The sequence below is a fragment of the Varanus komodoensis genome, unplaced genomic scaffold, assembly GCF_004798865.1.
Source record: "Varanus komodoensis strain SLA01 unplaced genomic scaffold, ASM479886v1 scaffold43, whole genome shotgun sequence".
NCBI lineage: Eukaryota > Metazoa > Chordata > Lepidosauria > Squamata > Varanidae > Varanus > Varanus komodoensis.
In genome coordinates this window covers 142,049-157,325 of record NW_025335985.1, presented here as the reverse complement: position 1 = coordinate 157,325, position 15,277 = coordinate 142,049, and the positions used below count along the sequence as shown (strand labels likewise).

The 15,277-nt window shown below is 46.0% G+C and overlaps 1 protein-coding gene across 2 annotated transcripts in view; it reads right to left on the bottom strand.

Annotated features, from left to right (window-relative positions):
* Positions 1 to 8,772: 8,772 nt before the first annotated feature.
* Positions 8,773 to 15,277, bottom strand: part of RNF38 (ring finger protein 38) — a 104,188-nt gene continuing 97,683 nt past the window's right edge. For both annotated transcript variants that reach the window (XM_044444047.1, XM_044444048.1), the window contains exon 12: positions 8,773 to 13,087. In XM_044444047.1, the coding sequence (XP_044299982.1) occupies positions 13,025 to 13,087 (63 nt within the window). In that variant the 3' untranslated portion in view covers positions 8,773 to 13,024. The remainder of the gene's footprint in view (positions 13,088 to 15,277) is intronic.

Sequence of the window (15,277 nt, the reverse complement as noted above, 5' to 3'; positions counted from 1 at the left end):
CCAGTGACTTGAGCCCATTATTCCATGTCCTGCGTTCTGGGATGAACGAGAAGAGATCCTGCCCTTCCTCCTTGTAACGGCCTTTCAAATACTTGCCAAGTGCTACCATCAGATCTCCGCTCAAACTTCTTGAGGCTAAACATGGTCAGTCCTTTCAGTCTCCCCCGACAGAGCTTTGCTACCAGTCCCTGGACCGTGCTTGCTGCCCTCCTTTGAAGCCCTCCCAGCTTGTCTGCATCTTTCTTAAAAGGGGGAGCCCAGAACTGGATGCGGTGCTCCAGACGGGGCCTAACCTGTGCTGAGCGAAGGGGACGTAGTACTTCGCAGGATTTGGAAGTGGGACTTACAAGTACTCGCAGGAGAGACTGACTACACCTCTTCTGGGATAAAGCTGCACAAATGAGGAGCTGCCACTGAGTGTCCCACCTCATGTCTCCACTTTCCTCAAGCCAGAGCGGCTCATAATTAGGGACGACAGAAGGTGCAGTCCAAAACACCTGCTTGGCACTATGGGCTTGTGATCCTTTTCCCATTGCCTCCTCTTGCCTAGGATCTCGGATGTAAAGAGTGAGAAGAAGATGAGGTGAGCAAGGCCCAGGGAAAGAAATGGTGGCCCTGGCCCAGAGACAATGGGCAGTTGGTCCTCCTGGCCCTGCAAGACCTATGGGGAGCCACACTGGGGCCTCTCGAAGAGGAGGATGACCCGGGCCAGGAGCGGCTGCCTGCCCTGAGGCTATGTCCACCCCTCCTCTGCAGTCTCCTGAAAAGGTCGCTTCCAGCTGTTTCAGACACTGCGCCTGGACAGCTTTATCGCTGCTCACTCAAAGTGAGGCTTACATCCTTGTTCATTCAAATTGCTCCCCTGCCAATTCTCCAGTCACTGAAGCAAAGCAAAGAGACTTTGCATGGCTCTGAAGCAGGCAGTGGAAGTCACCAGATCAAAGAGATCTTTTTGCTTACTATGCAGATGTTCTGCATTTTCTAAGGCACGGGATGACTTTGCAGTTAAAGGCAAACGCCCTTTGCTTAGTGCAGGAGTTCCATTCAAATCCTGATAGCCACCCCTGCGCAGACCAAGGTGTATAGCCCGAAGATCAACCCCTCACCAAAAAATTAAATACGAGCAACAGAAACCCTCCCTCCATCACCCCAATATTTCAAAGGCTGTTTGAAGTTTTCCCTCTCAAAAGTCAAAGAGCGTTTCTGCCCTTTTAAAGGGCCAAGCGCTTACCCTGCTTACATGGCTGCCCTTCATGACATCTGTGTGACAGGCTGTAGTTTCCACTGAAGGGGTGGAAAGCAGGGCACAACACCAAAGTGCACATCAATGCCCAATGCCTCAGCGAGGCTGTAGGGGTTTGCATTCTCCCCTCACACATTCAGCATCCTGAATCAGTGAGTCGCTGGTTCTCAGGGCTGAGGGGCGACCCACTCGCAGCATCTTCCACATAATAAGCATGAGGCGGCTCCGATTCCTTCTGATATTTCCAAGCTACATTGGTAAATACTCTGCACTAAAAACCACCACAGCAAGGTCACCTTAAAGCTGGGCTGCAGAACCTCTTTTGGCTGAAGGGCTGCATCCCTTTTTGGAAAAGACTGGAGCCCAGATAGCTTACCGATGTAAACCCGGGTATCTTAGCATGTTGTGTGAAAGGCAGTCCTTGTGTGGGGACGGCAACTCCCATCATTCTTGGCCATTCCCCTCAGGAGGGCACTTGAGGAAGGTTGACAGAAGTACAAGGATGAAAGGTGGGCGTTGTCCAGGATGACGCACTGGTGCCTGAATCAAGGGCAGAACAGCCGTGGATGGAAGGGTGGGGAGCGCAGTCCCATCCTGCTGTGCCCCTCCCTTTCCCCCCTCCCCTCAAGAGAAGGGACACAGGCTTCTACTGGGGGAAGCGCTCTTTGGGGAGGAGCTGCACCGTTCCTAGCAGGCAAGCAGTCCTCCCGGCCACTCGGCCCCTGAAACTGTTTGGATTCTGTTTCAGGACGGGCATTTGACACATTGCCCTAGATGCCCAGGCCTGGCTCCCACCCGCCTCTCCCATCTCCTGACTGTTTTCTTGCCTTCAGCGTCCATGCCCGCTCCTGGCATTCAGGGAGTCGCTAGCCCCCGGCCCGTTCAGGCCTAGCCACAACCCTGTTCTTCAGGGCCCTGTATCTATGTTATATAGGACTTATCATAAGAAGGCAACATTCCCTGGACAAGACAATCATCCTCTGGAAAGTCGAAGGCAGAAGAACAGGAGGAAGACCAACAGTGAGATGGGTCGATTCCAGAAAGGAAGCCACAGCCCTGGGGTTACAAGACCTGGGCAGGGCTGTTAAGGACAGGACATTTTGGAGGGCTTTCCTTCCTAGGGTCGCCCTGAGTCGGAGATGACTTGGCAGCGCACGGCAACAGCCAATATTTTTGTCCAGGAGCAGTGAGTGTCCACTGGTATGAACGGAAAGTTGTTTCCATGCTTCAGTGCCAGGAGTGGGAGGGAGACAATGCCATGGAGGCAGCGGAGAAGGGAAAGGTTAATCCTCTCTTTCCCAGGTCAGCTCTCCCCACAATGCCGCAGTGAAGCCTCCGAACGGCATTTAAATGGGTGCTATTGAAGGGTTTAATTAATTGCCATGGGGGATAGTCTGGGAGGAAAGCATTAATCCCTAGGCCTGCCCCCCATCCATCTCTCCCTCCCCACCCCCCTCTCTCTCACACGCACACATGTGGCACTTAATTGGGGTAATTTAAGGTAGGTAGTTAACTGGCTGCCTTTGCCTTCTGTGGAATTTAAATAAATCCCAGCAATAATTTCTCATTCTGCATATATAGCTCTAACTCGGCACATGCACATTTTGTGCAGATTTGTGTCCTGCAGGAGCCCAGGCCTGACTCCATGGACACCTGCGCAGTGGGGCTCCATGGGCTTTCCCCGTCCTCATGAGGCTCTGCTAAACCCCCAAGAGCTCCAACAGTGGCCCTCAGTGCCCATTCCCCTGTTGGTCTCTGCTACCCTTTGGGGCGAGGGCAGGGGGGCAAGCACTGATCCCCCCGTGGCCTATGAATGCCCAACTGCAAAGGTTCTAGATGGCATTTGTGCATCCTGGCAGGTGACCAAAACATCGCCTACTTGCGACCCTAACTCCGCATAGGAATGCTCCTGCGGTTAGGATTTAATATTACGCCCCCTGGTTTCTTACAAGGCCATTACAGGAAATGACCATTGGGAGCAGGTTCTGGGATATTTTCTAACAGCATCCCTGATGATGCTGTCCACCATGTCCCCCAGGGTCCTCTGTGTAAGAACTCATGCAAAAATGGTCTGTCTGAGGTTAAACTTGGGGAAAAAATCACTACACCCAGTGAATCGGTGCTTTTTCTGTTCTCTGCTAAGGAAAATTAAGTTGGCCGTATTTGCACGGCTGGGCAGGAAATCTAGAGCTAACTTGGTGGCTCACTTCTGAACATTCCTCCTGTTTTGTTATGGCTTGCAGCTAAGCAAGAAAGTGATTGCTACTAAAATATGGAGATATGGACCTGCTGGCTGGAACATCACTGCATGCCGGGGAAGAACGCTGCATGCATATTGACAGTTCCCCGGGACCGCAGACTCTGCCCTCATCCACTGGCCAGAAAGCCAGAAACTGCACCCCCCTCCCAGGGCAGACCTCACGACCCGGGGGCACCAGCTTAGATCCATAGATGGGCCAGAGAAGGAACAGCTGCAGAGTTTGTTTTGACCTCCCTACCAGAGGGAATACCTCTTAAGAACTTTAAAACCAGGAGCCCTGAAGTCTTGTCCTTTCATTTTCTCCTTCTGTGTTGTATCTTTTAGATTGTTAGTCTGGGGACAGAGTCCACCTTGCTATTAATCTTTGTTAGCCACGCTGGGAGCTTATTTTGGCTGAAGACTGAATAGTTCAATAGATTTTTAAAAAGCTAAATAGGGGCTAAATGTGTGAGCTATTAGGATAATCCCAGGCAGCTGTATCTTTTCCGCAGGCTGGCAGATGGGAAAGAAAGCCCCTCGAGTGAGGAAAGACCATTTCTCCTGGATAGGGGAAAGGAGCAAGAAGCTCGCACATTCTCACTAGGAGACCCTTCTGTTGCTGAGGGTGGCCTGTCGGATCGCACTCTGCAAAAGAAGAAAACATGCCCACAAGTGTCATTTGGCCTGGACCCCAAAAGGTTGCTTTCCCTCAGCTCATAACCCATCTGAAGCCAAAGGGCAGTGGGGAATGCTGCCAATATAAACAAGGCAGGTCAAGCTGCTTGCCGATGGCTTTCCTCCCCTTTGGTCCACAGGAAAAGGAGGGGCACAGAAGGGTTCTCTTCATTTTTTCCAGAGACCCGCTTTGGAAGCAGCACAATTCATCTGAGTGGAAATTTTGAGAATGGGTGTAACTATAAAATGTGTGTGCATGGGTGGGAGTTGGTCTTTTGGGGTGGGGGAATTAGGCTTAACTTCCTCTCCTGTGCCACTGCTGCCAAGCTTTTGGTAAGCCTATATGCACTATTGTCACAAATGCAGTCCCTACAATGGCTGCCAGGTTCCTCCTGAGATTAATTAAGGTTATTAAGATAGGTTCATAATTGGCTGAGGCCCAGTTTTGCTGGAAACGCCAACTCTCATATGGAACTCACTGAGCAGAGAGATCTTCCGGGAGTCCTTACTCCACAAGCTGCAAAGACGGCCACCAATGTCCATTAAGATGTGGCCAGGATTGGCCAAATTCATGGAGGAGATGGTGATCAGTGGCTACATGCTACCTCCAGATCAGAGGCAGGGTACCTATGCACACCAGCTGCTGGGGAACCTGGGCAAGAAGGTGCTGTTGAACGTACATCCTGTGTGTGGAATCCCATCATTTGGCCAATGTGTGAACAGAAGTAGCTAGACCCTGAGTCTGATGCAACATGACTCTTCTTACGTTACTTTCAGTTTAGGAATTGAGATTGAACGTAGGGTGGCCAGCTACTCCCCTTTTTACGGAGCACATAACTCCACTCAAACAATTTCCAGAGGACTGCCCTCTGTTGGAAGGTGTCCTCTATTTGAAGGGCTGCCCAGTCCACATCCAGTTTAAAGATGAAGACCCACCAGAAGGACGTGCTGGGCCTGCCAGCAGCACTTGCATCCCAAGGCTGATCAAGACACACAGGTGACCCAGTCAGTCTTCTATGCCATTTAAATAATACTCATGTCTAAATGTGCATCCACACATATAAACTAGTGTAGGGAAATCAGTGTCTTTTTGGTCCTCAGCTTTGGCCATTCACACCCAGTGCTCAAGGTGAGCCACAGCTCTGGAACACCTTCCTCAGCCCGTGGAATGCCAGGTGCACCCATTAGCCTGCTCCCAAATGCAAATTCCCTTGGCAATCACAGAAGCCTTTGGAGCTGGATAGGAATCCCTCTCATGTATGTATATACCACCCTCAGATTGCCTTTGGCAATGGAACAGTGTAGAGAACTTAGAGACTGATAGAGACATATTGAAGCAGAGAGGGAAAAACACCTGTCGTTCCTTAAATTTTCTGAGTCTCCATCCTCCTTCTCTTGCAAGCTTGCCAGAGGTGGAGAGAAAGGGAGGCTTAGCCCAATTAGCCTGCTCTTTGTACCAAAGTAAAGATTCCTGATTTCCTCAGCACAAATCAGATAAGTTTCTACTGCCCTGAAAAGCAGATGACCAAAGAGGAAAAGCTATAGTTAACCCCCACCCCCCGGAAAAAAACCACCCTATGAGCACAACCTACCAAAATGCTAGCAGGCCACTTTAAGAGGCAGGCCACATGTCTCGTTCCAAGGTGGCAAAGTGGAAGCCATCGTGGCACATGCGATCCTCCTGCACCATGCCAGGAGATCTGAATTTCATGGAGCAAACACCTCAGGCTGCTTTTTTGCTCCCTGTGGCAACCGGAGCAACACTGGCATGGCAAGCCACTACAGCAAGGGGTTAACCACTTTACCCAATGCTCTTTTAGGCAAAGCAGGCTCGGCATACACTGTCATGTGTGAAGCAACCCTTACGGGAGGGGCACTGATTGGTCAATAGGCGTGAAAGAAGATGGCTTCCCATTGACAACAGCCATGAGGGACTCATGTATAGTAGAAGCATCATGTCAAGATTGCCTTTCAGGAAAATGCAGAGGATGCCATGAAATGACTGAAAAGGTGCATTCTCACTCACTGGTTTGCATCCAATGCTAGTCTAACTGAAGCATCCTTCCTTTCCATGGGTCTGCTCCAGGTATGACTAATGCTGGACACACAGCTCTTTCTAAGCACTCTCTCCCCCTCTCTTCCCCTCCCCCCCACTCCCACAATGCACATTATTTTTAGTGCCAATAATGACATTGTCCGTTCTCCTTTACCTTAACTAGATTAACTAGGCACCATCTCCAGCCTTGTCCTGTTCCCGCCACTCCATGGGCACAAACAGGAAGAAGGCAGAATGAGGAACCGTCCACTGGGGCAAAGGAAAGCGAGCTCAAAGGAGATACACGCTCACCCCAGGGACACCAGCTATAAAGAGTAACAGGAGAGGCCTGTGAAGCGTTATGGGAGCTTATCTGCATTGTATTTGGGGTGTGGCATATATTTATTTATTTAATTTATTTATTTAAAAATTTCTATGCTGCCCCATTCGCCGAAGCCTCGGGGCGGCTTACAAAACATCAGTTAAAATATAAAACACTAAAAATATAAAACACATGGGGGGAGGTGCCTCTGCACATGGGCAGAGGGTGTCACTGCAACCTGCCTCACCATACAGTGGTGCCTTGGCTCACGAATGCCTCAGTTCATGACCAAGTCAGGTCGCGAACAAAAATTTCATAAACATTTTGACTCAGGCCGCGAACTCCACATTGGGTGGCGACCGCGATCGCGGCCATCTCCCCACCCCACACCCCGAGTGGGGAGATGGCCACGACTGTGCTGGGGGCGGTGGGGGGGAGATGGCAGAGAGTGCACCCGTCTTTCCTGCACGAGCGCAACCACAATCTCAGCCATCTCCCCCGCTCCCCCAGCATGAGCATGCCTGTCTCCATCCCCACAAGCGCGCCTGCATTCACGCCCATCTCTCATGCTCGCGTTCGCACCCGTCTCCCCCCCCACCAGCACGCTGGGTTCATGGGCGTGTGCAGGGATGACAGGCGTGGGTTGTACTGTGGGGCGGGGAGATGGCCACGATCTTTGTTGTTCTTTGTCACTTTGCTTCACATTTTTCTGATTTAAAAAAAAAAGTAGTTAAAGAACAGATTAACCTTATTTACATTGAACCTTATGGCGAAATTTAACTTGGCTCACAACCAATTTGGGTCACAACCAGAGTCCCGGAACGGATTAAGTTCATGAGCCAAGGAACCACTGTATCTGGGTTTTTTTAAACCCACCAGACCCAAGGGGTTCCTGAAGGCTCACAGAACTTGTGGTAGCAGAGATGGGGACCCATGAGAGGATTAATGGGGAGGAATTACATTCATCCCAGCAAAACAAGACACACCATCATTCAGTGAGGTTGCCAATTTCTCTATAAGCAGGGAGGTTTTATTGTTCCTACTGGGAAAACTGCCTAGGAAGACATCCTTGGTTCTAGTGCTCTCAGTTAAGGGAGATGGTCTTGTTTGTTATTGCTTGTTTAGTGATTTTATTGGTTTTACTATTTTGTTTTATGTATTTGATTTTGTTAACTGTCCAGAGAGATTTGGGTTTTGGGCACGATAAAAATGCATTTCATAAATTCCAGAGTAAAACAGGGTTAGCTATCTCTTGTGGGGCAGGAAGAAAACCTGTCCAAATCAACATGTCCTCAGCTTCAGAAATAACTTCATGCCCAAAGCAGCTAGCGCAGAGCATGCATTTCTCTAGATCCTTTTAATATTTTCAGATAAATCAATGCCTAATGCAACCTATTCAATCATGCAACTTAGATTCAGTCTAGGGTACATACATGGCAGAAATCAAAGCTATTTTACCATGCACAAGAACTGAACCAGGCAAATTCCTGACCATACAACTTCAGAGTGCATCTAGATACTCTCTGTCATATTAAAAGGTCCCGCAAGAGAGTGACAGTAACTTTCTAAAATTCTAATTCATCATATGCAGAGAAGTAACATAATCTTATGACGGCATTTTCTTTCTATCAACTGCAACCTGAGGTTTAAAAACAGCTGGAACAGAACTGCAAATACAATTTCAGAGCAAGAAAACTGGCTAAGAACTCCAAACTGCTGGTGTCAAAGTGTTTTTCTGAAACAAAGCAGCTGGGACCAAACACAGAGCCCCCTTTCTTCCAGCTGCGATCAGTGAGGCCAGAGAAGTGGTGGGCCCTCCATTGGGCATAAAGGCAGCTCTGCCACCTGCCTGAGAGAGAACTGGGAGTCAGTGAGACATTCTAGCCACCCTTCAACAGGAGTGCCAAAACCTCTGCATCTTTGGCACCAGTCCGCATCAGACCATCCAAGCAGGGAGGCAGAGCCAGGATGGGGGCAGGCGTAAGGGCTGGGAACGGCCTTGCTGGGTATGCATAGCAGCACGGAACGGAGGTGGGTGGGTAAATGAAGATTGCTGGGGCCTGGTCTAGCAGCTTTGCCAGTGGACTGGGTGGGAAAATCCATTACAGAAGTGCAATATTCCTATTAAGAATTATGAGGGTACATAAATTATCCTGCTCTGCAGGATATTCTATTAACTGGCATGATACAGACATACCCTAAATAGTGACAGAGAGCTAGTGCCATATTCAGGTGTGAAAAAAAGCAACACAATCTTGTGTAAGTGTACATCATACATTTATTACTGAACAACCCTCTCAACTCCAAAATTGGGCACAGGGATTAAAAATAAAAATTCATTGCACTACTTAGTAAAGCATTACTAGTAACTCTCATAAAAAATGTACAAATTTTGTTAAAAATTTATCAAGCCTTCAAATGATTTGGTTACAGATATAATACATTTAAAACTACATGTTAAATGATACAATGGAGTATGATTTGAAAGAAACACTTGACAAATAGTATTCCAACAAAACCCCAAAGCTTCCATAATCATTAGCAAATTTGTAACACAAAATAGCAAAATGAGGTAACTGAAGGTACCAAAGGGACAGAGGGTGAGAGAGGACTGCAGCTCTCTTAGATCGGTCTACCAGTCACCAAGTTTGTGATTAGTTTTTGGAAAGCAACATGAAGGAGCTGGTAAATCCCAAATATTACAAGAACTGGAAATGCTAACAGCTGGCAAAATATCACATTCTGGAGACTGTACAAAAAAGTCTATACAAAAGAAAGTACTTTGCACAAAATAATCTGTAAAGAAAGCCACTAAGTGAGACCTTAGATATCCATAAGGTCTTTATACCCTTTTTTTCAAGGCCAGGAGACACTCAAATTAAGTCGACAGTTCATGCAAATAAAACCATAGCAGTGCCAACATGATAAAGCCAACTTTTTTTTCCTTCCTTTACTGGGAGAGGTAGGGATAAGAAGGGAAAAGGCTGCCCAGCAAAATCCAGTGCTGTCAGGGCACCAACGGGGGCTGTGGGTTGACTCAAGGGCTGGGCAACATCCAGGGCAAGTGCAGCCCTTGCACTGCCACATCTGGCAGCAGCGAGGGGGGAGAACTGATGGTTTTAGTGCTACCACGCATTAAAAGATCAAATTTAGCCTTTTTCCAAGATAAATGTGACCCTTTCGCATACTGTAGTGGTGCGCTGATGAATTTCAGCAGCCGACCACGGTGATTTTTTCCCTCCAGTGCCCTCTGGAGTGAAACCTACAGAGGGTCAGAAATGACACCGGCCTGCCAGCAAAAGCAGTTGACCCCTGAATTAGATGCACAAATGTGGATAACCCATGGCAGTTCATGGTTGAGCATAAATGTGCAAGGATCCCATGCGAACAAAAGCTGTTCAGAGAAGAGATCGATTACACAAGTGTGACAACTGGTCCCTTCTTTGGTGGTCTCCATCCACTGACAGTTTTGCACAACTGAAACTTGGTATCAAGGGATAGATGCTCACCTGTGCTGTGGATCCAGATTCAGGGCTGGGGAGCCACGTTGCAGAATTAGGCATCCTGTTTCTTGTTGCTCTACTGTAAGCAAGCGCCTGACTGCTATGCTTTGACAGAGGACACTGACTGGGGAAATATTATGTTTAGATTTGTACAGGTAAAAATTTCTTAATATCAAAAGATCCAAAGTACTGTAAAAACATGTGTGGCTTTCCCTCCACAATGTTGTTGCTTAAAAAAATAAAATTTACTATGTGCAATTTAACCCTTTTGACATGTTGAGACAATTCCTTAGCGCACATTGAGGGGAAAATGGTAACACCTGTAAATCTGTCACCCAGGATATGTTCCGCTGTTTCATTAGCCTGAAGTTCTTGACATGGTGGACAGACCAAGGTGCCTAAGCTAGGATAGAGGTCAACAGCATCTGAAAGTAAGTGGGGCAGGATGGGAATTGTGCTTTTTAATTTTGCAGAATCACTATCTATAATTGGTCAGCAGAACCTTCAAAAGGAAGAATGATTCACAACCAACACTGTCCTGGAGGGAGAAACAGACTTGGCATACTGCAGCATATGAGAGCATTAGAAAAGACACAGCAGGAACTGAAAGCCAAGCAGCAACACATTTCAGCCATGTTGCTAGCTGCAGGGCTTGTGCTGTTGCAGCCAAAAATTACGGTTCTTAAAACATGGGAGAAAAGCAAAAGAATCCACATGTTTTTTCTCCAAGAGATGCATGGGAGCCATGCACAGACAGCTGTGTATTGAAAGGAGTGAAAAATGCAAGCCTGAAATGTTAAGGGATGCCAATTTTTCCCAAAAGAAGGCAGCTGAAAGGAGGTCAACTCTAGATTCACATCGTTTAGTAGCTCCCCCTTGATTTCATATAACAGCCCATTCTTGAATATTTTTCGTATTACCCAGACAATACACAGGATGCCTTGACATCGCACACAAGCCTGCTAATACCACAGGCTGGAAACTATCCTGTGACATTTTTGCCAGGAAGTAAAATATCGGTATCACGGCTGGGCAAAGGAAAGCCACATGTTCTAGCCCTAAGTGCTGAAAGTCTGATTTTGTTCACAAGGTTGAAAGTTTTTGAAAAGAAAAAGAAGGTTCTCTCTCTCTCTCTCTCTCTTTCCAGGCTTGTTCCCATGTAATGGCTGCAAATTGTGGATTATTTGACCCATTTGCCATAATGTGTGCCAGGCTTGTATCACAGTCATTTGGAATATGCAACCCCCAACTAGGGGTTGCCACGTGATGTCAGAACATGGATACTATAGGTCAGGGGTGGCCAAACTGAGGCTCGGGAGCCCCATGTGGCTGGCTCTTTGAATTTATTTTGTGGCTTGTGGCCTGCTGCTCTAGGTGCCCACTAGCTGCTTGCCACTTACAGCCACCACCCGCTGATGCCCGCTTGCTGCTTATAGCCACCGCCCGCGGGCACCTGCTTGCTGCTCGCTGCCTACAAATGCCTGCTTTTGGCTCTCAAACATCTAACATTTACAGTATGCTGCTCCTCCACTGAGCAAGTCTGGCCAGCCCTGCTATAGATTAATCATGGGTTAAACAACCCACAGCCAACTGTATGACTAATTATAGATTAATTCTGGCTTCTTTAACCAAAGTTTAACCTGCAGTGTCTGAGTTTGGGCATCATATAGCCTGATCACAGATTGAATATAAAATGGCCGTGGAATGCTCCTGGCACATACCAGGGCAAACTGTGGGTTAAATTAACACTTGACAAATCCGAGTTGGTGAGCCAAAGTTTCTAAGCTAAATCACCCACGGAAGCAGTTACGTTGCCAACAATACAAGAAACATTTGCACAAGGCTTTCCAAGTTCCTCTCAATTTCATCTTTATGGACCGCAATGGGGGGAAAATACTGAAACGACATTTTCGTAAAAACTTGTCTCAAAGTTCAAAAGAAAAGAACTATCATCAGCTAGAAGATTTTAAAAAGAAAGAGAGGACATTGTCAATTACCAGCTGAAAACTTTTAATATTGCTTCCCGACCGTGCAAATGCGGCAACTTCTTATAAAGTTAGCAACGAACTGCAAATTTTAAAAAGGGGGATATTTTCAGCAGTCTATAAATACAGGGCTAATTATTCATAGTAACTGAGAAGTCAATATGTTCTATAATGGCAGACATAATATCTCCATTTAATGGGAAACATAATAATTCTCTGAATAAAAGCAAAAGGGCCCTTTTATACCGTTAAATGCATGGCAGGGGGATGAAATACCAAATGTCTATAATCGCTGCACCCTTAGCATTCAGTGTGCAACTGCAAACGCAAGGAAAGAAACCAGTGTACAGTACTAGTACTGTTTAAATAACACACAAGATTATACATTGCAGCATAATTAATACTACACACATACATCCTCAGTACATGCTGGTATATAAGTCCTCTTGCACACAACCATTCAAACATTTACTTGCCCACACACACACACACACACACACACACACACAGACACCCTGCGATCAACGCAACCATCCACACAGTTTCTTCCCACTCACAGTATTTGAAGGCTCTATATAAGGTAGATTGCTATATTGTTTGGAGCTACCACGGTTCTTTTTTAATATAAAAGCACATGCTAGAAGATCACGTTCCACTGTAATCTCGCAGCAACACTCGGAATGATCACACAAAAACCAGGGAATGTTAGTGCACACACGAAATTAAGCTAAAAGAAAAAAAAATCTTTGGAGTTCCAATCACACAGTTAGTATAACAATCCCATAATTGTGAAGACTAATTATAAGCTTTATAGTTGATTAAATCACACAGTGCAAAGAAAGGTCCATTGACCCTTTTGTGTAAAGGGAAGGCTGGAAGCCACACGGGTTAAGTTCAATGGAGAGTTCATATATATATATATGTATATATATATATATATATGGAGATATATATATATACACACTCAAACGCGCACACACGTGAATAGGAACACCCAAAGTAGACTTGTGCTCGGAGACTGGTCATTCTGAATCACGATGCACTTCCGAGGCATCGGCTCTGCAGATAGGGCAGGTACGATTGGCCTAGAAAAGAAGAACAGCTTTTATGGAATTGCCAGAGATACAACCACAAAGCACCGCATACAGAGTGAGGTAGAAGAGAGCATGCACTCAGTTTCACTATGCACTCAACTACATGCCACTAAAATAAAACTAACTGCAGGACAGGGAAGAAGCCACACCAAACCTCAACAGCATTACAGAAAAATTAACAGGACTTAGCTACCCAACTTTAACTGGTTCTGTCTAAAAGGCTCAACAATCTGACTTTCATCCTGTCTTTTTTTTAACAGTCAGCATCTCAGTCAAGCTTTTCCTTTTGACATAATTATAAAGGTGATTAAATAATGAAGTGAACGTAAGCAGCTGGAACTGCTCTCCCAAAATCAGTAAGATGAAACCAGCCTCTTAATGGGGAATTGGTTTTAACATGGTAAAAGAGTTCAAGACAATGCACTGAACTATGAAGCAATGTGATTATCAATTGAACTACTTTCTCATGACAGACAACAGGCATTGCTTTCCATACCATCGTAAAATGGGAGAAGGTGACTCTTGGCAAACATGTTCAGTTGAGCATAGCTCCCAAAGTGGTAACTTGCTTATGTGAACAAAGCCACAAAAGGGAAGTGTGTATGAATAGACCTCTATGCCCATAAATTTCATAGGGATCAGTAACACTGGCTGCATAGGGTTCTTCAACTCATAAGCCAGCCTTTCCCACCCAGCACCCTCCCTGAGGGTTAGACTACAGTACCCCATCATCAACAAGAAACAGGCAAATAGGGCACTATGGGAGTTGTAGCCCAACAACTTCAGCAGCCAACAGATAGAGGAACGCTTCACAGTCTGTGCATTTGGGTTTCCCTCTTGCAGACATCCACTGCAGCGGTAAGGAACCAGCTCGGCTCTGTGATGGTGTGCAGCCCTCGTCACATGATTTACATGTGGCTTTCACTAAAAACTTGAATTCAATGATTTCCAATGCACACATTTGGCTGCCAGCCATACGGAATATGTGGCCCACATTTCAAGTTCAATCACAAACCTACAAGACTCTCTGTCAATATCCATCTAGCCGCTGAACTTTGAACATTAAAAGCTGCTGCTTCTATGTATTAATCAGATCCTACAAATAACAGAAAAGTGGAACTGGAAACCAGCACACTCCTGAAATGATTGATTTACCAATACTAGTAGAGTTGTCTAGTGATTACCATGCTAGAGTAGTTTAAATGTTCAACCTCGACATGCTTCCAGTATGTACCAATACAGATAAATTGTAGTCATATCTTCTAAAGTATGCAACTCTTTATTTTCATTTTGCATTCTTCTGAAATAATGGCTTGGATCCTAACTTCCACAAGCAGAGTTCTAACCACAAAATCAAGCTCCTCCCCCCCACCCCCAACAGCAACCTCTTGAAAATTTGTTCCTGAGATTGAGAAACCCTCGGGAAAAGCCTGTGACATGGTGTGATGGGCTGTAAGAAAAAGGAGTAATCGACCAAAATAAGGGAGATCTCCCCATTCACTAATGGAAACGTCTTTCTGCTTGCACAGTGTACTTTGGTTCTAAGTTAGTGCACACAATCGACATGGAAGCCATTGCAAAGCACTAGTCATTATAATTATGGTTCCCTGCTACTGGATGCACTTTGCTGTGTAGAAATAAATGGTGGCATCTAGTGGCCATATTTAAGTATGAAGAATATGCACAGAACTGTCACAAGCCTATGACTTACAAGCAACCAAAGTCATGGTGCAATAGGCTTCACCATACAGGATGTCAATGAGTTCTCCAGTTTATTTATCTATTTAAAACTTCTGTATACCACCCACTCAGGGCGGTCTTATAGATTACTGGAGATTTACTACTGGAGTGACACAATGGAATCTACCTTCTCCAAAAGTCATAATTAATTCCCTACTTCATTTAGGCTTTCATATTTTGTGCCTTGTTTACATCATTATATTAATACCACTTGAATTTTCTGGCTCCTTCTTAACCTTCAAACAAATCAGGGTGCGTGTGTGCGCATAACATTCTTCAAAACACAGATTGCAGGGAACACTACAGCTAAAGGCTGCCTGTTCAATAATAAATTATCATAAGAAGTAGGATGGACAGTTCCCTCTCTTATCCATTCAGACTATTTTTATAGTGAGAAATATTTCTGTAGAAATGAAGAGTACTTCCTTGCCCCACTGAGAA